Source organism: Bombina bombina, chromosome 2 (assembly GCF_027579735.1).
Source record: "Bombina bombina isolate aBomBom1 chromosome 2, aBomBom1.pri, whole genome shotgun sequence".
NCBI classification, from domain to species: Eukaryota; Metazoa; Chordata; class Amphibia; order Anura; family Bombinatoridae; genus Bombina; species Bombina bombina.
The window spans coordinates 1,301,568,042-1,301,594,101 of NC_069500.1; the positions used below are offsets into that span (position 1 = coordinate 1,301,568,042).

Here is a 26,060-nt window from a genome sequence, read left to right on the forward strand (position 1 = left end):
AGGTAGGCGCCACAGCAGGGCTGTGGCGAGGTGCAGGGGGTGTTTTTGTCTGGCTTTAGGCCTATTAACGATCCGGTTTTGCACAGTAAAGGGTTAACGTTCCTTTCTTTGTGGGGCAATCTCAGCTGCATTATTTGTATATCGTATCAAAAAATTGAAAGGATTGGTGTATTTTAAGACAGTTTTGCAGAACGTGTATGCTTTTTTTCCTCTTAAAGGCTCAGTACCGTTTTTTTTAAGATTGTTATATTTTTTTCACTAAAAAGTGTTTTCAAGCTTGTTTGCGGTCATTACTAGCCTGTTCAACATGTCTGACATTGAGGAAAGCCAATGTTCAATGTGTTTAGAAGCCATTGTGGAACCCCCACTTAAAATGTGTCCCTCATGCACTGAAAGGGCAATAAATTACAAAGAACATATTTTAGCTACTAAAAGTATGTCGCAGGATGATTCTCAGTCAGAAGAGAATCAGGTTTTGCCATCTAATTCTCCCCAAGTGTCACAACCATTAACGCCCGCACAAGCGACGCCAAGTACTTCTAGTGCGTCTAATTCTTTCACCCTGCAAGATATGGCCGCAGTTATGTATACTACCCTCACAGAGGTTTTATCTAAGCTGCCTGGGTTGCAGGGGAAGCGCAGTAGGTCTGGTGTGAGAGTAAATGCTGAGCCCTCTGACGCTTTATTAGCCATATCCGATGTACCCTCACAATGTTCTCAGTTGGGGGTGAGGGCTTTGCTGTCTGAGGGAGAGATTTCTGATTCAGAAAAGATGTTCCCTCAGACAGACTCAGATATGACGGCTTTTAAATTTAAACTGGAACACCTCCGATTATTGCTCAGGGAGGTTTTAGCGACTCTGGATGATTGTGACCCTATTTTAGTTCCAGAGAAATTGTGTAAAATGGACAGATATCTAGAAGTTCCTGCCTACACTGATGTTTTTCCGGTCCCTAAGAGGATTTCGGACATTGTTACTAAGGAGTGGGATAGACCAGGTATTCCGTTTTCTCCCCCTCCTACTTTTAAGAAAATGTTTCCCATATCAGAAGCCATGTGGGACTCGTGGCAGACGGTCCATAAGGTGGAGGGAGCTATTTGTACCCTGGCTAAGCGGTCAACTATACCTATTGAGGACAGTTGTGCTTTCAAAGATCCTATGGATAAAAAATTATTTCTGCAACCTATAGCGTGCATTGTTCCTGTAACTACTGCAGCTGCTTTTTGGTTCGAGGCTCTGGAGGAGGCTCTTCAGGTTGAGACCCCATTGGATGATATCCTGGATAGAATTAGCGCTCTCAAGATAGCTAATTCTTTCATTACAGATGCTGCTTTTCAACTGGCTAAATTAGCGGCAAAGAATTCAGGTTTTGCCATTTTAGCGGGTAGAGCGTTATGGCTTAAGTCCTGGTCTGCTGATGTGTCATCAAAATCTAAGCTTTTAGCCATCCCTTTCAAAGGTAAGACCCTATTTGGGCCTGAACTGAAAGATCATTTCAGACATCACTGGAGGAAAAGGCCATGCCCTTCCTCAGGATAAGACAAATAAGATGAGGACCAAACAAAATAATTTTTGTTCCTTTCGAAACTTCAAAGGTGGTCCCTCTACCTCTTCCCCTGCTGCAAAGCAAGAGGGGAATTTTGCTCAATCCAAGTCGGTCTGGAGACCTAACCAGACTTGGAACAAAGGTAAACAGTCCAAGAAGCCCGCTGCTGCCACCAAGACAGCATTAAGGGGTAGCCCCCGATCCGGGACCGGATCTATTAGGGGGCAGACTTTCTCTCTTTGCTCAGGCTTGGGCAAGAGACGTTCAGGACTCCTGGGCGTTAGAAATCGTAACCCAGGGGTATCTTCTAGGTTTCAAGGATTCTCCTCCAAGGGGGAAGATTCCATCTTTCTCAATTGTCTGTAAACCAGACAAAAAGAGAGGCGTTCTTACGCTGTGTAGAAGACCTATATACCATGGGAGTGATCTGCCCAGTTCCGAAAACAGAACAGGGGCAGGGGTTTTACTCCAATCTGTTTGTGGTTCCCAAGAAAGAGGGAACCTTCAGACCAATTTTAGATCTCAAGATCCTAAACAAATTCTTCAGAGTCCCATCCTTCAAGATGGAGACCATTCTGACTATTTTACCAATGATCCAGGAGGGTCAATATATGACCACCGTGGACTTAAAGAATGCATATTTACACATCCCTATCCTCAAAGATCATCACCAGTTCCTCAGGTTCGCTTTCCTGGACAAGCATTACCAGTTTGTGGCTCTTCCCTTCGGGTTGGCCACAGCTCCCAGAATTTTCACAAAAGTGCTAGGGTCCCTTTTGGCGGTTCTCAGGCCGCGGGGCATAGCAGTGGCGCCTTATCTGGACGATATCTTAATTCAGGCGTCAACTTACCAACTAGCCAAATTTCACACAGACATTGTGTTGGCTTTTTTAAAGATCTCACGGGTGGAAAGTGAACGTAAAAAAGAGTTCACTTCTCCCTCTCACATGAGTTCCATTCCTGGGAACTCTGATAGATTCGGTGGACATGAAAAATTTTCTGACGGAGGTCAGGAAATCAAAGATTTTAACCACCTGCAGAGCTCTTCATTCCATTCCTCGACCGTCAGTGGCTCAGTGTATGGAGGTAATCGGACTAATGGTAGCGGCAATGGACATAGTTCCGTTTGCTCGCTTGCATCTCAGACCACTGCAACTATGCATGCTTAAACAGTGAAATGGGGATTATGCGGATTTATCTCCTCAGATAAATCTGGATCCAGAGACTCTCTTCTTTGGTGGTTGTCACAGGATCATCTGTCCCAGGGAATGTGTAGAATCAAGCCTGTGTTTAAACCTGTTGCTCCGCCATGGAGTTTGAATTTAGTTCTTAAAGTTCTTCAAGGGGTTCCGTTTGAACCTATGCATTCCATAGATATTAAGCTTCTATCTTGGAAAGTTCTGTTTTTAGTTGCTATCTCTTCGGCTCGAAGAGTTTCTGAACTATCTGCATTGCAATGCGACTCGCCTTATCTTGTTTTCCATGCTGATAAGGTGGTTTTGCGTACCAAACCTGGATTCCTTCCTAAGGTTGTTACTAATAAGAATATTAATCAGGAAATTGTTGTTCCTTCTCTGTGTCCTAATCCTTCCTCTAAGAAGGAGCATCTGTTGCACAACTTGGACGTGGTTCGTGCTTTGAAGTTTTACTTGCAAGCGACCAAAGATTTCTGTCAAACATCTTCTTTGTTTGTTGTCTATTCTGGAAAACGTAGAGGTCAAAAAGCTACGGCTACCTCTCTTTCTTTTTGGCTGGAAAGCATCATCCGTTTGGCATACGAGACTGCTGGACAGCAGCCTCCTGAAAGAATTACAGCTCACTCTACTAGAGCGGAGGCTTCCACATGGGCTTTTAAAAATGATGCTTCTGTTGAACAGGTTTGTAAGGCTGCGACTTGGTCTTCGCTTCATACCTTTTCCAAATTTGATACTTTTGCTTCTTCGGAGGCTATTTTTGGGAGAAAAGTTCTTCAAGCAGTGGTGCCTTCTGTTTAGCCATCTGTCTTGTTCATCCATGTCCTGAAGCTTTGGTATTGTATCCCACAAGTAAAGGATGAATCCGTGGACTCGTCGTACCTTATAGAAGAAAAGTAAATTTATGCTTACCTGATAAATTAATTTCTTCTATGGTACGACGAGTCCACGGCCCGCCCTGTCATTTTAAGACAGATTATATTTTTTGATTTTAAACTTCAGTCACCTCTGCACCTTTTTTAGTTTCTCCTTTTTCTTCCTGAACCTTCGGTCGAATGACTGGGGGGTGGAGCTAAGGGAGGAGCTATATAGACAGCTCTGCTGTGGTGCTCTTTGCCACTTCCTGTTAGCTGGAGGATAATATCCCACAAGTAAAGGATGAATCCGTGGACTCGTCGTACCATAGAAGAAATTAATTTATCAGGTAAGCATAAATTTACTTTTTTTTCCCCTCTATTGATCCTTTTAATGAATCCTTTTTTTTTTTTTGTGTTTCAAGTTTCAGCAAACTTATTGATGCCTATTTTTTTTATTTATTTACTCTTTGATGTAATAATCCTTTAATGTGTGACTATACAGATTTTACTATATGATGGGAAGACTGGAGAAAAAATTGGTTCTCTCGGAGGAGGCAAAGCCCATGATGGAGGAATTTATGCAGTAAGTACATTTTTATTTTTATTTTCTTTTAAACTTTGAATCTGATAAAAGGTGTAAGGGATTTAAATTATGCAATAGCACTTAGTTATATGGCGTGTTTTGGTCTTTGGTGCTGCACTGTGTGGGTCACCGTACACCAGGACAAATTGTCACATGTATTTGGAAGCAACTTTTTTTGGAGGGTTAAATTTATGATGCTGCATTTGTAACTTTTTGGGCTATGCAGAGCAGGTTTACATAAGTAAGGCTGCTGCCACATGTTTAAGAAACAGAAACTGCATCCACTTCCTCTCTGCCACTTCAGAGGTGAGATCAATTCCCCAGATACCCGCTTGTTTCGGGGTGATTGACATGCCCTACTATAGCGCAAATGGCTGCGCAGAAGCTGGGTGCGGAATTGCACATGAAACCTCTTGTGCAGGGCATGTCGGTCACATTGACCAAGCAAGTGCCCAGGTGATTGGTCTCACCACTTCTGTGGTGCCGGATAGGCAAAAGAAGGTGCTTCTTAAATTTGCAGTTGCCATCTTGCTTCTTAAAGCCTGCTCTACAAACCATGCTCATTAATTGAGTCCTGTATATGTGAATGAGTGTTTTTTGCACATGTTAAAATATTTTACGTGAGAAAATTTAAAGAGGACATGAAGGAAAACTGTTATGGTTCAGATAGAGCAGGTAGTTTTAAGAGGCTTTTACATATACTTCTGTTATCACTTTATTTTCTTGGTGTCCTTTGCTGAAAAACATTCTTAGACAGGCTTTGGAGCAGGAATGCACTACTGGGAGCTAGCAGGTGATTGGGGGCTACACACATATATGCCTCTTGTTATTGGCTCTCCCAGTGTGTTCAGCTAGGTCCTAGAAGTGCATTGCTGCAATAGCTAGCTTTAACTATGTGTTTTAATCCCTTTGCACATTGGAAATGTTTTCTTTTTTGCACTTTTATGTCTCTTTAAAGGGACATTGTACTCTAAAATGATCTATTAAAACAACAAAGCGCTGGTTAAAAAATAGGGAATATCTACTTTTAAAACCTGCTAGCCAGTATCTGTCTGTCTCTAAATGTAGTGCCTTTAATTAAAATAATTTAATTATAATTAATTATAGGTGAGGATACACTGTACAGTTTTAAAATTCCACAATTTAATAATCCAACATATTACTATATGCATACAAACTCAGTTTAATTAAAAACAAATATAATTGGTTAAAATTAATCAAACTATAGGTTAAACATGAAAATACACACAAATTTTCCTAGTACATATAATAAAGAGTTCATCCTTTAAAAAGTTTGTTTTTGGTAAAATTCCTCTAAAGGTTCATTTGATGAAGTTGATGAAATTATTGAAAAGATTCTTTAGCGGTGATGAATTTCTAAAAAGACCAGGGAGACAGAATGGTCTCGTTACAGGCGGTATTGGCGTTTTAAATAAGGTGTATACAAGTACTTATACCAGACGCTTTTGCTGTCAGCGCCTCACAGTCCTTGCAACCTTGGCAGTCCTGTAGCAATGGGCTGGAGAATATTTTCATCCATTAGTTGTATTGTAGGAGAAACTGTGTAAAGAAAATAGCATTGTTTAGTCTCCCAGTACGAGGGATAGATTTTGTATTTGAAATAGATGGAATATGCTTATTCAGCCACCCCCAGCCATAATAAGCATGTCAATACTGAACATAAATAACATAATGGGCTCAGCATGTCCTGTTGTTGGGTTTAAATGAGCAAAAGCAGTTATTTGTAATATAAAAATAATCATTAAGGAACAATTTCCCTTACATTTAATAATCTGCAATGGGTATAAGTCATTAGGAATACAATAAACGGAAACAAATTTTATAGTATAGTGTCCCTTTAAGCTATAGCTGGGTGCTAAGCTGATTTGAGAGTTTTTTTTTTTTTTTGTTTGTTTTTTTTTTAATTTTTTTTAAATATATATATATATTTTTTTTAACTTTTTTTTTTTTTTTTTTTTTCCTTCTTGTGGAAAGGTTAGGCGGTTACCTTTCTAACGGTGGGTCTTGGGGGTCTGTAGCTGCTTAGATGCCTGAGATACAGGCTTCTAAGCAGCATGCCCCCTTTCCCTGTACTTGCCATTGTGATGTTTAAATAAAGTTGCACGGTGACGTCATTACGCAAGATGTCATCGTGCAAAACGTAAAGCCCCGGCGATGCCTGTCACTATACAGGCCCAATCGCCAGGGTAGGAGCGGGTGGGAGCCCCCAGATCTCCCTCAAGGTGGGAGAGTGCTAGCGACGGCTCTGAGCCGTCGTTAGCACTTAAGAGGTTAAGTTAAATTTTTAGAGAAAGAAACAGGAAGTTCATGCTTGTGTACAGTTGATACTTTGGTAGCTATTGCTCATTGGTTTATTCTACACAGGGAGGTTCTGTTTCATAAAAACAATGTACTGTAATATGTTTTTAAATATTCTTCTAGCTGGACCACAAACCTTTTGAGTACAGTGTCTCTTAAAAGGGATTCAGACAGAGCATTGCATTTTTAAAGTTTCTGATTTTCTTCATAAATGGAAAGAGTCCACAGCTGCATTCATTACTTTTGGGAATTTAGAACCTGGCCACCAGGAGGAGGCAAAGACACCCCAGCCAAAGGCTTAAATACTCCTCCCACTTTCCTCGTCCCCCAGTCATTATTTGCCTTTTGTCCCAGGAGATTGGCACAGAATTGTCAGAAGTTTTCAATAGTCTCTTATGGAGGGTAGTACTCTTCGGCATGGGACTGGAGTTTTTAAGTAGCCCTGTCAGCCTCTCAGTGAGAGCATGGGTGAAAATTGGAGTCCTAAGATGCAGGGATAGTCTTTCTGCAAAACCATCCCAACTCATATTAACAGCTTCACAAGCAATTGGCGTTGACGAGTTTTGCTGCCTGCTTTTTTTTCTCTCAAGTCCATGGCAGAGGCGACACTATCTGTCACACTTAAAGGGCCATGTTCCTATTCCACGGCGTAGATTCCGGTAAGATTGTTTCATTTTAGTTTCATGGATGTATTTTAATTTCAACTGTTTATCTGAGAGGAGCTACAACCTTTCGGGGATAACTTTAACATAGGGTCTCAGTGACAGTGAGGCTCCTTTTTGTATCTAGGAATCAAGGGTTAATATTTCCTGAGGGGGATTATTGAACAGGGGGGTTTATAATCGTGTTTAAGTGATTCTGTCTGCTACTGTGTAGTGTTGCTTCGGCTCATGGCTATTTTGGAACATAATGGCCTATGTCTAGTGATGCAGTCTTTTCGGTCGGGTGCTCTTTTGCATGGACTGCACGGTTTAACTTGTGACCCCATTTCCGTTTTCCTGACCGCGTAGCGACGAAGAAATCCTGGTCCGCTGCTGTCTGGTTCTCTGGAGGCAGCAGTGTCCCAGTTATGGAGGATTCTTGGAGACCGACGTCTCTGATTCAGACTCTACTTCTTGTGAAGAATATGAAATGGCCCGGGTGATACATGCCCATCCGTTTATGTTCCGAATGCCGATTTAGAGTGCTCTGTTCCTCGGGATCGGGGAATCGGGTGCCCACTGAGCCATCACCCCAGGGGGTTCTATTTCTCACAAGACGAGTTCCCTACCTTCAACTCTTACTACGCAAGCGGGTAACCCAGTCGCTGCTTATCCTTTCTAGGGAGTGTGGCCTGTTCCCACCTGAAGTTACGACACGGTTCCGCATGGCCATATCCTTGGCGCTGGCGCATCTGCACCTCCCGGGAGTGTGCTTACGATATTGTCCGTGTTTCGTTAACCGGGGCTCGTCAGGCGTGGGATCGCCTTGTCCAGTTCAGCCTTCCGGGGGAGCGACTGCCCCTGAGGCCTGAGTGGGTCAACCTTCGGGCCGGTGTTTCCTTTTGTCCCGGCGGAGGTATGTTGCGCCTTTCATTATAGACTGGTGTTCCTACTAAGGCACGTTTTTGGCGTTGCTGGAGGATCCTACTCTTAATGGGTCTGGGGATTCTCAGTCTTACTCTTCGACTGGCTTGCATACATAGACATAAGTGGATCAAGTAATCTTCTTATAGTCTTTGTTATTTGTGTATCCTTTTCCAATTCTGAGCTTGGAAGTCTCGGACCCTTGTTGGGATGGTCTTGCGGGTCTGTCCGTTCTTCCTGGGCGATAACCTACGGGTTGCCTTACCTTTTTTATTTTCATCCGGTGAGGATGATTTTTATTTGATTTAAAGCTCATGTTGTGGTGTGATGTTTCCTTCGGGAACTTTCCTCTCTGGAATTGATACTCATGATTTTGTGGTCGCTCTGTTTACAAAAGTCTGACTGTTCTTGATCCCTTCATCATCGGGGGAGACTCTGTGGCCTTGACAGTGCTGGGGCCTATGGTTTCAGGCTGGTCCTGACTGGGTACAAATCCTTCTGTCTTTGAGGCCTAGTTCAGACACGTGGCACCTTTTTATGTCCGGTGAGGGCGCCTAGTGATCACAATATGATTTGCTAGCTGGAAACTAGTTAAGCATACTAATGCACTGTGGATACTCTGCACTGTAGCAAACCGAGGGTTGCAAGTTCGATCCCTGGCGAGCTCTACTCAGCCTTTCCTCCTTTTGAGGTTGATGAAATGACCAGCGCTTTTAAATCCCTTTAAGGGGGATTAGCCATGCTTTACATCTACAATCATGTTTTCTCCGTGCCTTTTCTTCTTTGTGGAAGAATACGGTAGTTTGTTCCCTTTCTTTAGTAAGGGGTGTGTTGTTTGGAGACCGACTGCTGGGCGACGGTGTCTCTTGGATGCTGTTGATTCAGTCAAGTCTAGTTCCTGCGGTCTCTAGCAAAGCTGTGGACTCTCTGCGGGTCAGTGTCCTTGGGCCTTTTCCTTTTTTCGAAGTTGTTCTCGGCTTCGGACGAAGCGGGATTTTGTTAGGTAGGGGTTTTCAGGCCTGGTGGCCTCTTATACCCTCCTGTTTTTGCATTCAGTGTCCTCTATAGCTTGGGTATTGTTTTCCCAAAAGTAATAAATGCAGCTGTGGACTCTTTCCATTTATGAAGAAAAGGTTAAATTATGCTTACCTGATCATTTTCTTTTCTTCAGATGGAAAGAGTCCACAGCTCCCCACCCATATTTTTTCTTTGGGGCGTCAGTTATTTTTGTTCTTCTGGCACCTTTTTGCCCTGATATTTCTTCTACTGTTCCTTGTTCCTTCTGCAGAATGACTGGGGGATGAGGGAAGTGGGGGAGGTATTTAAGCCTTTGGCTGGGGTGTATTTGCCTCCTCCTGGTGGCCAGGTTCTAAATTCCCAAAAGTAATGAATGCAGCTGTGGACTCTTTCCATCTGAAGAAAAGAAAATTATCAGGTAAGCATAATTTAAGTTTTTCTTCCCATGGAATTCTTTGTTGAAGAGATACCTAGGTAGATGTCTGTAGCACTGCAGGAAAACTGCTGCCATATAGTGCCCCAGACATGTGCACTTGGATACCAAGAGAAGAAAACAAAATTCATAATGGAAGTCAATTAAAAAGTTTAAAACTGTTTGCTCTATCGGAATCATGAAATAAAAAAAAATGTGTTTCATGTCCATTTAAAGTACAAAGTACCCATAACCAGATAGAACTCAGTTGTATTTAGTTTATTTGGGTGTTATAATTAAAAGTCTGTATCTTTTTTCCCCAGGCGGAGAGTAAAATGAGCTTTACAATGTGTTGACTACTGTTCACTTTAGTACGTGTTGGCAATGAATAGGTTTTGTTTTCTTACAGATTAGCTGGAGTCCTGACAGTACTCAGCTGCTGTCTGCATCTGGCGACAAAACTACAAAGATCTGGGACGTTGCCGCTAACTCAGCAGTGACCACGTTTAAGCTCGGGTCAGATGTGCTTGATCAGCAGCTGGGCTGTTTATGGCAGAACAATTACTTGTTGAGTATTTCTCTCTCCGGTTACATCAACTATTTGGACAAGAACAACCCAAACAAACCACTGCGTGTCATCAAGGTAGAGCCGGGGATATTTTGTTGGGACAGGATATTTGTTTGGGGGGAAAAAAAATCAAATTTTCATTTTTAAAGCTTTCCTGTTAAAAGTGCTTGTTTCTCTGCCATAATGAAATATGGTCCCATGAAATAGATTAAATACAAATACATTTGTTTAGAAAATGCCAATTTAAGAGTTACGATTGTTTTAAATAGCTAATAATTTCTGAACTTTGTCTGGTAATTGTCAATTTTTTTTTTTTGTAGTGATCATATTCTTAAAATGCTTCTATTGTTAATTTAAAAATGATGCGTTTTCCCAATTCTGAGAATTGGAAGTGCAGGCTGCAGATTTCACAAGCCTAACCCTGCTGCATACCTGTCCCTAATTGGTCTCTGCACTGATGAGAATAGATGAGAAGCTGCAAAAGCAATGGGACATTTACTAACGCAATGGTAGCTTTGTCCAAATTGGTGGGTGTAGTTTGGCTGTAGTAAAACTGTTGAAACAAACAAGGTGTTAATGCATTTCCAATATTTTTACTCACCTAGTAAGTTAATTTATTGTAAGAGTGCAGGAAAATATTTAAAGTGACAGCAACCACCTTGCAATTAGAAGAAATTTCTGTTGTATTGCTAAAGAATAACATATCAGCCAAGTGTTAACATTTTGAAAACAAATTAACATCCTTTTTACTGTAGTTTCAATAGCTAAACTCCACCCGCCATTTGCATTATTTGGAGAAGCCAATCTGGGCTCTAGCCCACAGACAAAAAAGGCTAGTCACTGACATAATAATATAAAGTACATTGCTTTTCAGTTAAAGGCAATTGAGGAAAAATATTTATGTAGCAGGATTAGCCTAGAGAGATCAGCAATTTCTGAGAATTAGAAAATCCTTAATTTTCAGAGCTAATTTTCATGAAAAAGGTGCAAAATAAACCATGAACATATATTTCAAATTTGCTTCATTATGCATAACTAAACATTTTCTGTAAAAAAAAAAAAAAAATCATTTATTGTCCCTTTTTAACTCGCTTAGTTGAAGTCTTTTATAGTCTAAAAAAATACAAACTGCTTAGTTTTGTCTATTTAGTAAGTAAAGTTTGAGTGTTGTAGCATATTAACCCTTTATTTTATGCATTGCAGGGACACAACAAGTCTATTCAGTGTATGACTGTTCATAAAAAAGATGGTCGACCTACCATTTTTACTGGTAGCCATGATGGACACATCAATATCCTTTTTTAAAAAAAAAAAAATGTATTCTGTTACCTCACGTGTTATCCTAAGTTTCTTTGTTTATACAATTGGGTAGATTTATGAAACCCCGGGCAGACATGATTCGCTGTAGCGAATCATGCCCGCCCTGCATCACTAAATGCCGACAGCATACGCTGTCGGCATTTAACATTGCACAAGCATTTCTGGGGAAATGCTTGTGCAATGCCGCCCCCTGCACATTCGCCAGCAGGGAGGGGGTGTCAATCATCCATATTGTATCTGATCAGGATAATTGCAGTCCGCCACCTCTGAGGTGGTGGATGAGATAAGGGGCAGCAGTGTTACGACCGCTGCTTCTTAAAGGGACAGTCAACACCAAAACTTTGTTGTTTTAAAAGATAGATAATCCCTTAATTAACCATTCTCCAGTTTTGCATAACCATCACAGTTATAGTAATATACTTTTTACCGCTGTCATTACCTTGTATCTAAGCATCTACAGACTGCCCCCTTATTTCAGTTTTTTTGACAGACTTGCATTTTAGCCAATCAGTGCTCACTCCGTCCTCGGTAAATTCACATGCATGAGCTCAATGTTATCTATATGAAACACATGAACTAACAGCCTTTAGTGGTGAAAAACTGTCAAAATGCAATTTGATTAGAGGCGGCCTTCAAGGTCTAAGAAATTAGTGTATGAACCTCCTAGGTTTAGCTTCCAACTAAGAATACCAAAAGAACAAAGCAAATAAAAGTAAATTGGAAAGTTGTTTAAAATTACATGCCCTGTTTAAATCATGAAAGTTTTTTTTTTTTTTTTTTGGACTTGACTGTCCCTTTAACTTAGGTTTCCAGTGAGCCGGAAACATCGGGCGGAGCAAGTAGCGTACGCTGCTTGATAAATCTCTCCCTTTTTTGTTTTGCTTTTTAATTTAAAGGGATATAATACTTGCAGAATAACTGTAAAAAAACTGACAAGAAAATATCACCTGAACATTTCTATGTAAAAAAAGGAAGATATGTTACCAAAAAAAATTTCAGCTCACAATACTAAGTGCTCAGTGCAGTTTATTCCTTCAGCTGCAGGTTGAGAAAAAAAAAAACATAACCAATCAGCAGTGCTGAGATCATGCTTTGCTTTGTCATCTCATGAGATTTCACTGAAATCTTGCACGACTTTATAGTAAACTTTCTTAAACTGAGAAGAGAAATAACATAACTGTACCTCGCATGCCAGGTGCACACAAAGCCCCGGGACTAGCATCCTGATTGGCTGCTTTACAATATGTGTCTACTGAGGAAATTTTGAGGTAAAATATCTTCTTTTTATACATAGAGATGTTAATGTGATATTTTTTCTAGTCAGCTTTTACAGATATGCTGCATCATTTTCAAGTGCTTCAACATTTAAGTATAATGTACCTTTAAATTTCACTTTGTTTTTTCCTCTGATATTCAGAATATGCATATTAATAGAAAGTGATTAAGCCTCATTTGTCTTTCGTTATATAATCTGTTTGACTCACTCAGTCATACACTAAGCTGTTTGTTGATGTCTCATAACAGAGCAGAAATATTTTCTAGCTTTCCATATTATTTTTTCCAATTTAGGAATGTTCAACTCCGGCAGTCCCTTAGAAACATTGTGCAAGATCTTGCTTATCTCTCTGACTGGCTTAACTTTAAATGTTACCATTATGCAGTGCTAAATAATATTAACATTATTCATCATTTGAGTATTTTTACATTAGAGAAACAACAAATACATTTGTAGAAATAAAGTGGGGCCAGCATATGATTTGACAGTAATAAATTTGCTGCTAAAATGTAAATTATTGAAACCTTAAGTATGGCGTGCATGATGTACTTATTTCGTTTCTATGTAATGTGGGGGTTATTTTTTCTTTTTTAATAAAAAAAAAAATATTTTTACTGGGGTGATACAGGACATTGCTAAAAGAATGCAGAGTAATTAAAGGTTGGTTAAAAGGTTTACAAAATGCCCAACAAACCGAGGACCCAGGTTGCCACTGACTCCTAGAATTTTACCCCGGGTTCCTAAAGTTTTGGGTTCTCCATATATCTGTATGCAAATAACAGTCTGGCACCTTCATATTGTTACTGGTTCCTACATTTTTAACAGATTTGTCAACCCCCTGTTTTTTTTAAAAAAAAGTCTTTGTCATGTAGTTATAAGAAAACATTATTTTAGCAGGAAAAAAAAAAATATTTTACCCCTTTTGCCAACATAAAGTTTATGCATTTAGGTCTAATATGTTACATTTAACGTAAGACATTTCATAAAATAACATTTTCACTGTCTTAAGTTATCAGTAAAGTGTTACGGAGTGTGAAGTTATGGTTAGTACGCTTGTATATAACTGGGCATTCTGAAATAACTGTTTCACATGGTCAACAAATTACAAAGTTTCAAACTGAGTGTTTTTTTTGTAGTTTATGTTTGAGTGTAACAGACCTTCTAAAAAGATGGGAAAACATTTTATTGCTTTAATGACAAACTAGTGTTTTAGGTTATAGAAACGCCCAATCTTTATCCTAGGTGTGTTTTTTACATATTAAGTTTAGCACAGGACACTCAGATACCCACATGCCTTTTCATCTTATGTCCAGGAATGTCACCATCAGTGATCACCCTATATTAACCTTTCTCTGTCTACTTGAATATTATTGATGCATTTAAGTATTTGTGAAAGTTTAGAACCTGTTGTGTTGGCTATGAATGCCCCATTCTTCTTCAGTTCCGTTTGGTAATCCATTTTCCAAGTTTTTATTTAAACAAATAGTTTCCTTAATTGTTGAATATACATTATTGGGATGCTGAGACTGGAGAAAATGACACTTTCAATGGGAAGGGACATTCAAACCAGGTGTCTAGCATGGCCATAGATGACTCCAACCTACTAGTCACGTGCAGCATGGATGACACTGTGCGCTACACCAGTTGTATCAGCAAAGATTACAAGTAAGTTCTGATCTTTAATCTGGTTTGTTGATCAGTTTATTTTGCAAGAAATGTAACTTTCGTATTATGCACACTTTTTTTTTTTTTTTTTTTTTTTTTCTTTTTTTTTAACATTTATTTGTATTATTACTAATTTGAGTTCATGTACGTAAGTGGAGCTGCTTTTTAATACAGCCCCTCCCCTCATAAAAAAGAACCGCACGTCATCTTGTAGGCACCATTTGTGTCCCATCTTGTTTAGGAGTTGCCTGTTTAGTTCCTTTAACTTTTTTTGTTTAATGTCAAAGGACCATTTTAATGTTATAATCATACACTATAATTGCATAATCAGCAAGTGCACAATAAAAAGACAGTGTAATAGCTCTGAATTTTAAATGAGCAGATTTTTTTTTTTTTTCCTGACCAATTTCAAAATTTTACTTCATTGTATCATGTGACAGCCTCAGCCAATCATAGACTCGTATACTTATACACTGACCTGCACAAGCTGAATAGTAGCTGGTGCCACAGAAAGTGTGCAAATAAAAAGGCTGCACAATTTGATAATGGATGTAAATTAGAAAGTCTCTTAAAAATGCATGCTCTATCTGAAACATGGAAGTTTAATATTTTAAATGTATTAATTTTTAGTTGTGATGCTGGTTTGAATTTGGATTAACGGGGTTCCCTTAAAAGATTTTTGCTCTGAATCTCTTTTCTCCACACCCACTGATCTGTTTCAACTTACAGTGATCTTATTAGAGGTTTGAAGTCTTATTATAAATTTAGCAATTTACACTGTAATTTAAAAAAATATATATTTATGGGAAAGTGTGTTCTAAGAATTCATTTGATTGCCAAAAATGCATTTGCTTTTATATTTGTAACCATGCATTTCATTTAGTCCTCAGGATGCTGTAAAGTTGGACGTTCAACCTAAGAGTGTTGCGGTTGGCTCTGGATATACTGTAACAGTATGCTTTGGACAGGTAATAATGTCTCAAATGTATGAACATTTTAAAGTTATTTATTTAATTGTCATAATAGTCGAAAAATTACATTCTCAAATCGGTTAGAGCATGTCATTTTATGACTATCGACTCTGCTCTACTGTGTGTTTACCCCCCGCAAAGAGGTTTAACACACACAAGTGCGGCTGTGGACCCGCAGGACACTTCTGGTCCTGAGCGTAACCCGCCACTGATCCTATCAGAAGCGATAGTCACACAATTGGATCAGCTGCGGGTTTTGCTCTGGACCAGCAGTGTCCTTCTGGTACCAAGCTGTACTTCCACTGTCTGTAAAAACCCATTTACAGGGGTTAAACACAAAGTAGAGCAGGCTCGATGGTCATAAAATTACATGCTCTAACGCAGGGTTCTTCAAACCATGGATCGAGACCCATTACTGGGTCGAGACTTGTGTGTGGTGTGTTTTATGAGAGCATGTGTGTGGTGTGTTTTTATATGAGAGCATGTGTGTGGTGTGTTTTTATATGAGAGCATGTGTGTGGTGTGTTTTTATATGAGAGCATGTGTGTGGTGTGTTTTTATATGAGAGCGTGTGTGTGGTGTGTTTTATATGAGAGCGTGTGTGTGGTGTGTTTTATATGAGAGCGTGTGTGTGGTGTGTTTTATATGAGAGCGTGTGTGTGGTGTGTTTTATATGAGAGCGTGTGTGTGGTGTGTTTTATATGAGAGCGTGTGTGTGGTGTGTTTTATATGAGAGCGTGTGTGTGGTGTGTTTTATATGAGAGCGTGTGTAATTGTGTGTATGTGCTATCTGTATGTTGTAATTGTGTGTGTGCTATGCGTGTGTGTGCTATCTGTGTGTGTTGTGTGGGTGTTTTATTAGAGAGTATGTGGGTGTGTGCTATCATTTTTTACAACACTTTCAAGTTTGACTACAATCAGGAATAAAGTGTGCACACATTTTAGTCACTTTGCCAAAAGTCTTGTTTTATATTACTTCAGAAATTTTAAGGAAAAAAGTATAAAAATAGGGTTGCAAAGGTATTTAGGTATCATGGCACTGGGTCTTGGGGAAGGGGGGGAGGGGAGGGAAAGCTTGAAGAACCCGGATTAGAACATGTAACTTTTTATTTTATTTTTTTTATCTTTAAACTTTGACCATAGAGCTACAACACAACAAATGTTCATGTTTTGCATATTTTTACCTTACCCTCTATACTGTATATAAATATAGCTGAGCTTCATTTGTACTACAGAATGAATACCGGATGAAGGGACCTCAGTGCCCTGAAAGCTTGCAGTTGTATTCCCATTAGTTGCCATAAAATGTATCGCATGTGCATCACTTTTCTTATATTTCTTTCATGTAATTAGCAAGAGTCCATGAGCTAGTGACGTATGGGATATACATTCCTACCAGGAGGGGCAAAGTTTCCCAAACCTCAAAATGCCTATAAATACACCCTTCACCACACCCACAAATCAGTTTTACAAACTTTGCCTCCTATGGAGGTGGTGAAGTAAGTTTGTGCTAGATTCTACGTTGATATGCGCTCCGCAGCAGGTTGGAGCCCGGTTTTCCTCTCAGCGTGCAGTGAATGTCAGAGGGATGTGAGGAGAGTATTGCCTATTTGAATGCAATGATCTCCTTCTACGGGGTCTATTTCATAGGTTCTCTGTTATCGGTCGTAGAGATTCATCTCTTACCGCCCTTTTCAGATCGACGATATACATATATATATATATATATATATATATATATATATATATATATATATATATATATATATATATATATATATATATATATATATATATATATACCATTACCTCTGCTGATTTTCGTTTCAGTACTGGTTTGGCTTTCTACAACATGTAGACAAGTGTCCTGGGGTAAGTAAATCTTATTTTCTGTGACACTCTAAGCTATGGTTGGGCACTTTATTTATAAAGTTCTAAATATATGTATTCAAACATTTATTTGCCTTGACTCAGGATGTTCAACATTTCTTATTTTCAGACAGTCAGTTTCATATTTGGGATAATGCATTTGAATCAATCATTTTTTCTTACCTTAAAAAATTTGACTTTTTCCCTGTGGGCTGTTAGGCTCGCGGGGGCTGAAAATGCTTCATTTCTCCTGTTAAGTGTGGTCAGTCCACGGGTCATCATTACTTCTGGGATATTAACTCCTCCCCAACAGGAAGTGCAAGAGGATCACCCAGCAGAGCTGCTATATAGCTCCTCCCCTCTACGTCACACCCAGTCATTCTCTTGCACCCAACTAATAGATAGGATGTGTGAGAGGACTGTGGTGATTATACTTTTATACCTTCAATCAAAAGTTTGTTATTTTAAAACAGCACCGGAGTGTGTTGTTCCTTCTCAGGTAGAATTTGAAGAAGAATCTACCTGAGTTTTTTGTATGATTTTAACCGGCGTAGTTAAGATCATCTTGCTGTTCTTAGCCATCTGAGGAGTGAGGTAAACTTCAGATCAGGGGACAGCGGGCAGGTTAACCTGCAAAGAGGTATGTAGCAGCATATTATTTTCTGAGAATGGAATTGACTAGAGAAAATACTGCCATACCGATATAATGTAAGCTCAGCCTTAAATGCAGTAGTAGCAACTGGTATCAGGCTGTCATGTATGTATATTTACACTTCAGTATTCTGGGGAATGGCACTTCACTGGGATAATACTGTATGCATAAGACTTTAGCCTAACTTGCAGTGGGAACGACTAGCAACAGGCTTTCTAATGACATTCATTTATTGATGTTAAACGTTTTTGCTGGCATGTTAAATCGTTTAATTATCTGAGGTACTGGGTGAAAAATTGTTTGGGCACTGTTTTTTTTTCCACTTGGCGGTTGTTTTATTTAATTTAAGACAGTTTACTGATCTCCCTCACTGTTGTGTGTGTGAGGGGGAGGGGCCTATTTTGGCGCTTTTGCTACGCATCAGAAAATTCAGTCACAAGTCTGTTTTCTTCCCTGCATGATCCGGTTCGTCTCTACAGAGCTCAGGGGTCTTCAAAAGTTAGTTTGAGGGAGGTAATCACTCACAGCAGACCTGTGAGATTGTGCTTTGACTGTGATAAAAAAACGTTTATATTCTGTACATTTTTTCTGTTATTCAAGGGTTAGTTATCCATTGCTAATGGGGGCAATCCTTTGCTAAAATTGTGTTTTACCGGAAAGAATTTGATGTTATAGTTTCTCCGGTTTATTATTACTCAACTGTCATAACTTTTTTTCTGTGCTTCTTAAAGGCACAGTACGTTTTTCATATTATTTGTAAATTGCTTTGAAAAGCATTTCCAAGTTGCTAGTTTAATTGCTAGTGTGTTAAACATGTCTGACTCAGAGGAATATCTCTGTGCTATATGTGCTAAAGCCAAAGTGGAGCCCAATAGAAATTTGTGTACTAATTGCATTGATGCTACTTTAAATAAAAGTCAATCTGTACAAATTGAACATCATTCACCAAACAACGAGGGGAGAGTTATGCCGACTACCTCGCCTCACGTGTCAGTACCTGCATCTCCCGCTCGGGAGGTGCGTGATATTGTAGCGCCGAGTACATCAGGGCGGCCATTACAAATCACATTACAGGATATGGCTAATGTTATGACTGAAGTTTTGTCTAAATTACCAGAACTTAGAGGTAAGCGTGATCACTCTGGGGTGAGAACAGAGTGCGCTGTTAATAATAGGGCCATGTCTGATACTGCGTCACAGTATGCAGAACAGGAGGACGGAGAGCTTCAATCTGCAGGTGACGGTTCTGATCCCAATAGAATGGATTCAGACATTTCTAATTTTAAGTTTAAACTCGAAAACCTCCGTGTACTGTTATGGGAGGTATTAGCAGCTCTGAATGATTGTAACACCGTTGCAATCCCAGAGAAATTATGTAGGCTGGATAGATACTATGCGGTACCGGCGAGTACTGACGTATTTCCTATACCTAAGAGGCTTACAGAGATAATTACTAAGGAGTGGGATAGGCCCGGTGTACCCTTTTCCCCCCCTCCTGTGTTTAGAAAAATGTTTCCAATAGACGCCACCACACGGGACTTATGGCAGACGGTCCCTAAGGTGGAGGGAGCGGTTTCTACTCTGGCTAAGCGTACCACTATCCCGGTGGAGGATAGCTGTGCCTTTTCAGATCCAATGGATAAAAAATTAGAGGGTTACCTTAAGAAAATGTTTGTTCAACAAGGTTTTATATTGCAACCCCTTGCATGTATTGCGTCTGTCTCGGCCGCGGACGCTTTTTGGTCCGAGTCCCTGGAAGAGACTCTTGACTCAATAACTATAGATGAGATTTCAAGCAAGCTTAAAACACTTAAGCTAGCTAATTCATTTGTTTCAGATGCCGTAGTACATTTAACAAAACTTACGGCTAAGAATTCCGGATTCGCCATTCAGGCACGCAGAGCACTGTGGCTAAAATCCTGGTCAGCTGACGTTACTTCTAAATCTAAATTACTTAACATACCTTTCAAAGGGCAGACCTTATTTGGGCCCGGTTTGAAAGAAATTATCGCTGACATTACAGGAGGTAAAGGCCATGCCCTGCCTCAAGACAGAGCCAAACCTAAGGCTAGACAGTCTAATTTTCGTTCCTTTAGTAATTTCAAGGCAGGAGCAGCATCAACTTCCTCTGCTCCAAAACAGGAAGGAGCTGTTGCTCGCTACAGACAAGGCTGGAGACCTAACCAGTCCTGGAACAAGGGCAAGCAGGCCAGAAAACCTGCTGCTGCCCCTAAGACAGCATGAATCGAGGGCCCCCGATCCGGGAATGGATCTAGTTGGGGGCAGACTTTCTCTCTTCGCCCAGGCTTGGGCAAGAGATGTCCAGGATCCCTGGGCGTTAGAGATCATATCTCAGGGATATCTTCTGGACTTCAAATCCTCTCCCCCAAAAGGGAGATTTCATCTGTCAAGGTTGTCAACAAACCAAATAAAGAAAGAGGCGTTTCTACGCTGTGTACAAGATCTTTTACTAATGGGAGTGATCCATCCGGTTCCGCGGTCGGAACATGGACAGGGGTTTTACTCAAATCTGTTTGTGGTTCCCAAAAAAGAGGGAACCTTCAGGCCAATCTTGGATTTAAAGATCCTAAACAAATTCCTAAGAGTTCCATCGTTCAAAATGGAAACTATTCGGACAATCCTACCCATGATCCAAAAGGGTCAGTACATGACCACAGTGGATTTAAAGGATGCTTACCTTCACATACCGATTCACAAAGATCATTACCGGTATCTAAGGTTTGCCTTCCTAGACAGGCATTACCAGTTTGTAGCTCTTCCATTCGGATTGGCTACGGCTCCAAGAATCTTCACAAAGGTTCTGGGTGCTCTTCTGGCGGTACTAAGACCGCGAGGAATTTCGGTAGCTCCGTACCTAGACGACATTCTGATACAAGCTTTAAGTTTTCAAACTGCCAAGTCTCATACAGAGTTAGTACTGGCATTTCTAAGGTCGCATGGATGGAAGGTGAACGAAAAGAAGAGTTCTCTCTTTCCACTCACAAGAGTTCCCTTCTTAGGGACTCTTATAGATTCTGTAGAAATGAAGATCTACCTGACAGAAGACAGGTTAACAAAGCTTCAAAATGCATGCCGTGTCCTTCATTCCATTCAACACCCGTCAGTAGCTCAATGCATGGAGGTGATCGGCTTAATGGTAGCGGCAATGGACATAGTACCCTTTGCACGCCTACATCTCAGACCGCTGCAATTGTGCATGCTAAGTCAGTGGAATGGGGATTACTCAGATTTGTCCCCTACTCTGAATCTGGATCAAGAGACCAGAAATTCTCTTCTATGGTGGCTTTCTCGGCCACATCTGTCCAGGGGGATGCCATTCAGCAGGCCAGATTGGACAATTGTAACAACAGACGCCAGCCTACTAGGTTGGGGCGCTGTCTGGAATTCTCTGAAGGCTCAGGGATCATGGACTCAGGAGGAGAGTCTCCTGCCAATAAACATTCTGGAATTGAGAGCAGTTCTCAATGCCCTTCTGGCTTGGCCCCAGTTAACAACTCGGGGGTTCATCAGGTTTCAGTCGGACAACATCACGACTGTAGCTTACATCAACCATCAAGGAGGAACAAGAAGCTCCCTAGCGATGATGGAAGTATCAAAGATAATTCGCTGGGCAGAGTCTCACTCTTGCCACCTGTCAGCAATCCACATCCCGGGAGTGGAGAACTGGGAGGCGGATTTCCTAAGTCGTCAGACTTTTCATCCAGGGGAGTGGGAACTTCATCCGGAGGTCTTTGCCCAAATACTTCGACTTTGGGGCAAACCAGAGATAGATCTCATGGCGTCTCGACAGAACGCCAAGCTTCCTTGTTACGGGTCCAGATCCAGGGATCCGGGAGCGGTCCTGATAGATGCCTTGACAGCACCTTGGACCTTCGGGATGGCTTATGTGTTTCCACCCTTCCCGATGCTTCCTCGATTGATTGCCAGAATCAAACAGGAGAGAGCATCGGTGATTCTAATAGCGCCTGCGTGACCACGCAGGACTTGGTATGCAGATCTAGTGGACATGTCATCCTGTCCACCTTGGTCTCTGCCTCTGAGACAGGACCTTCTAATCCAGGGTCCTTTCAAACATCAGAATCTAATTTCTCTGAAGCTGACTGCTTGGAAATTGAACGCTTGATTTTATCAAAACGTGGTTTTTCTGAGTCAGTAATTGATACCTTAATACAGGCTAGGAAGCCTGTTACCAGAAAGATTTACCATAAAATATGGCGTAAATACTTATATTGGTGCGAATCCAAAAGTTACTCATGGAGTAAGGTTAGGATTCCTAGGATATTGTCTTTTCTACAAGAAGGATTAGAAAAGGGTTTATCCGCTAGTTCCTTAAAGGGACAGATTTCAGCTCTGTCCATTCTTTTACACAAACGTCTGTCAGAGGTTCCAGACGTTCAGGCTTTTTGTCAGGCTTTGGCCAGGATTAAGCCTGTGTTTAAAACTGTTGCTCCACCATGGAGTTTGAACTTAGTTCTTAATGTTTTACAGGGTGTTCCGTTTGAACCCCTTCATTCCATTGATATCAAATTGTTATCTTGGAAAGTTCTGTTTTTAATGGCTATTTCCTCGGCTCGAAGAGTCTCTGAGTTATCTGCCTTACATTGTGATTCTCCTTATCTGATTTTTCATTCAGGACAAGGTAGTTCTGCGTACTAAACCTGGGTTTCTTACCTAAGGTGGTCACTAACAGGAATATCAATCAAGAGATTGTTGTTCCATCTTTGTGTCCTAATCCTTCTTCGAAGAAGGAACGTCTTCTACACAATCTAGATGTAGTCCGTGCCCTGAAATTTTATCTACAGGCAACTAAGGATTTTCGACAAACGTCTTCCCTGTTTGTCGTTTATTCTGGTCAGAGGAGAGGTCAAAAAGCTTCTGCTACCTCTCTCTTTTTGGCTTCGTAGCATAATACGTTTAGCTTATGAGACTGCTGGACAGCAGCCTCCTGAAAGAATTACAGCTCATTCTACTAGAGCTGTGGCTTCCACTTGGGCCTTTAAGAATGAGGCTTCTGTTGAACAGATTTGCAAGGCTGCAACTTGGTCTTCTCTTCATACTTTTTCCAAATTTTACAAATTTGACACTTTTGCTTCTTCGGAGGCTGTTTTTGGGAGAAAGGTACTTCAGGCAGTGGTTCCTTCCGTATAAAGAGCCTGCCTGTCCCTCCCGTCATCTGTGTACTTTAGCTTTGGTATTGGTATCCCAGAAGTAATGATGACCCGTGGACTGACCACACTTAACAGGAGAAAACAAAATTTATGCTTACCTGATAAATTCCTTTCTCCTGTAGTGTGGTCAGTCCACGGCCCGCCCTGTTTTTATGGCAGGTCTAAATTTTTAAATTATACTCCAGTCACCACTGCACCCTTTGGCTTCTCCTTTCTCGTTGGTTCTCGGTCGAATGACTGGGTGTGACGTAGAGGGGAGGAGCTATATAGCAGCTCTGCTGGGTGATCCTCTTGCACTTCCTGTTGGGGAGGAGTTAATATCCCAGAAGTAATGATGACCCGTGGACTGACCACACTACAGGAGAAAGGAATTTATCAGGTAAGCATAAATTTTGTTTTTATTGCGTCATTCTTGGCGCAGACTTTTTTGGCGCAAAAAATCTTTTCTGTTTCCGGCGTCATACGTGTCGCCGGAAGTTGCGTCATTTTTTGACGTTCTTTTGCGCCAAAAATGTCGGCGTTCCGGATGTGGTGTCATTTTTGGCGCCAAAAGCATTTAGGCGCCAAATAATGTGGGCGTCTTATTTGGCGCTAAAAAAATATGGGCGTCGCTTTTGTCTCCACATTATTTAAGTCTCATTTTTCATTGCTTCTGTTTGCTAGAAGCTTGTTCTTTGGCATTTTTTCCCATTCCTGAAACTGTCATTTAAGGAATTTGATCATTTTTGCTTTATATGTTGTTTTTTCTCTTACATATTGCAAGATGTCTCATGTTGCATCTGAGTCAGAAGATACTTCAGGAAAATCGCTGCCTGGTGCTGGAACTACCAAAGCTAAGTGTATCTGCTGTAAACTTTTGGTAGCTGTTCCTCCAGCTGTTGTTTGTATTAATTGTCATGACAAACTTGTTAATGCAGAAAATGTTTCCTTTAGTAAAATACCATTACCTGTTGCAGTTCCATCAACATCTAATGTTCAGAGTGTTCCTGATAACATAAGAGATTTTGTTTCTGAATCCATTAAGAAGGCTATGTCTGTTATTCCTCCTCCTAGTAAACATAAAAAGTCTTTTAAAACTTCTCTTTATCCAGATGAATTTTTAAATGAACATCATCATTCTGATTCAAATGATTCTTCTGGTTCAGAGGATTCTGTTTCAGAGGTTGATGCTGATAAATCTTCATATTTATTTAAAATGGAATTTATTCGTTCTTTACTTAAAGAAGTCCTAATTGCATTAGAAATTGAGGATTCTGGTCCTCTTGATACTAAATCTAAACGTTTAGACAAGGTCTTTAAATCTCCTGTAGTTATTCCAGAAGTTTTTCCTGTTCCTGGTGCTATTTCTGAAGTAATTTCCAGGGAATGGAATAATTTGGGTAATTCATTTACTCCTTCTAAACGTTTTAAAGCAATTAATATCCTGTGCCGTCTGACAGATTAGAATTTTTGGGACAAAATCCCTAAAGTTGATGGGGCTATCTCTACCCTTGCTAAACGTACTACTATTCCTACGGCAGATGGTACTTCCTTTAAGGATCCTTTAGATAGGAAAATTGAATCCTTTCTAAGAAAAGCTTATTTGTGTTCAGGTAATCTTCTTAGACCTGCTATATCTTTGGCGGATGTTGGAAACTTTAGCGCAACAAGTAACAGATCATGATTCTCATGATTCTCATAATATTATTATTCTTCTTCAACATGCTAATAATTTTATCTGTGATGCCATTTTTGATATTATCAGAGTTGATGTCAGGTTTATGTCTCTAGCTATTTTAGCTAGAAGAGCTTTATGGCTTAAAACTTGGAATGCTGATATGTCTTCTAAATCGACTCTACTTTCCCTTTCTTTCCAGGGTAATAAATTATTTGGTTCTCAGTTGGATTCTATTATCTCAACTGTTACTGGTGGGAAAGGAACTTTTTTACCACAGGATACAAAATCTAAGGGTAAAAACAGGGCTAATAATCGTTTTCGTTCCTTTCGTTTCAACAAATAACAAAAGCCTGATCCTTCATCCTCAGGGGCAGTTTCAGTTTGGAAACCATCTCCAGTCTGGAATAAATCCAAGCCTTCTAGAAAAGCAAAGCCAGCTTCTAAGTCCACATGAAGGTGCAGCCCTCATTCCAGATCAGCTGGTAGGGGGCAGATTACGTTTTTTCAAAGAAATTTGGATCAATTCTGTTCACAGTCTTTGGATTCAGAACATTGTTTCAGAAGGATACAGAATTGGTTTCAAGATAAGACCTCCTGCAAAGAGATTTTTTCTTTCCCGTGTCCCAGTAAACCCAGTGAAAGCTCAAGCATTTCTGAAATGTGTTTCAGATCTAGAGTTGGCTGGAGTAATTATGCCAGTTCCAATTCTGGAACAGGGGCTGGGGTTTTATTCGAATCTCTTCATTGTACCAAAGAAGGAGAATTCCTTCAGACCAGTTCTGGATCTAAAAATATTGAATCGTTATGTAAGGATACCAACATTCAAAATGGTAACTGTAAGGACTATCCTGCCTTTTGTTCAGCAAGGGCATTATGTCTACAATAGATTTACAGGATGCATATCTGCATATTCCGATTCATCCAGCTCACTATCAGTTTCTGAGATTCTCTTTCCTGGACAAGCATTACCAGTTTGTGGCTCTGCCGTTTGGCCTAGCAACAGCTCCAAGAATTTTTACAAAGGTTCTCGGTGCCCTTCTGTCTGTAATCAGAGAACAGGGTATTGTGGTATTTCCTTATTTGGACGATATCTTGGTACTTGCTCAGTCTTCACATTTAGCAGAATTTCATACAAATCGACTTTTGTTGTTTCTTCAAGATCATGGTTGGAGGATCAATTCACTAAAAAGTTCATTGATTCCTCAGACAAGGGTTACCTTTTTTGGGTTTCCAGATAGATTCAGTGTCCATGACTCTGTCTTTGACAGACAAGAGACGTCTAAAATTGATTTCAGCTTGTCGAAACCTCAGTCACAATCATTCCCTTCGGTAGCCTTATGCATGGAAATTCTAGGTCTTATGACTGCTGCATCGGACGCGATCCCCTTTGCTCGTTTTCA

The 26,060-nt window shown here is 40.3% G+C and overlaps 1 protein-coding gene across 1 annotated transcript in view; it reads left to right on the top strand.

Moving 5' to 3' along the window:
* WDR1 (WD repeat domain 1) overlaps positions 1–26,060 on the top strand; it is an 80,959-nt gene that overhangs the window by 25,459 nt on the left and 29,440 nt on the right. Inside the window, exons 7-11 of the mRNA XM_053704139.1 lie at positions 4,100–4,180; positions 9,903–10,136; positions 11,265–11,352; positions 14,166–14,322; positions 15,206–15,290. Coding sequence (XP_053560114.1) covers positions 4,100–4,180; positions 9,903–10,136; positions 11,265–11,352; positions 14,166–14,322; positions 15,206–15,290 — 645 coding nt within the window. The remainder of the gene's footprint in view (positions 1–4,099; positions 4,181–9,902; positions 10,137–11,264; positions 11,353–14,165; positions 14,323–15,205; positions 15,291–26,060) is intronic.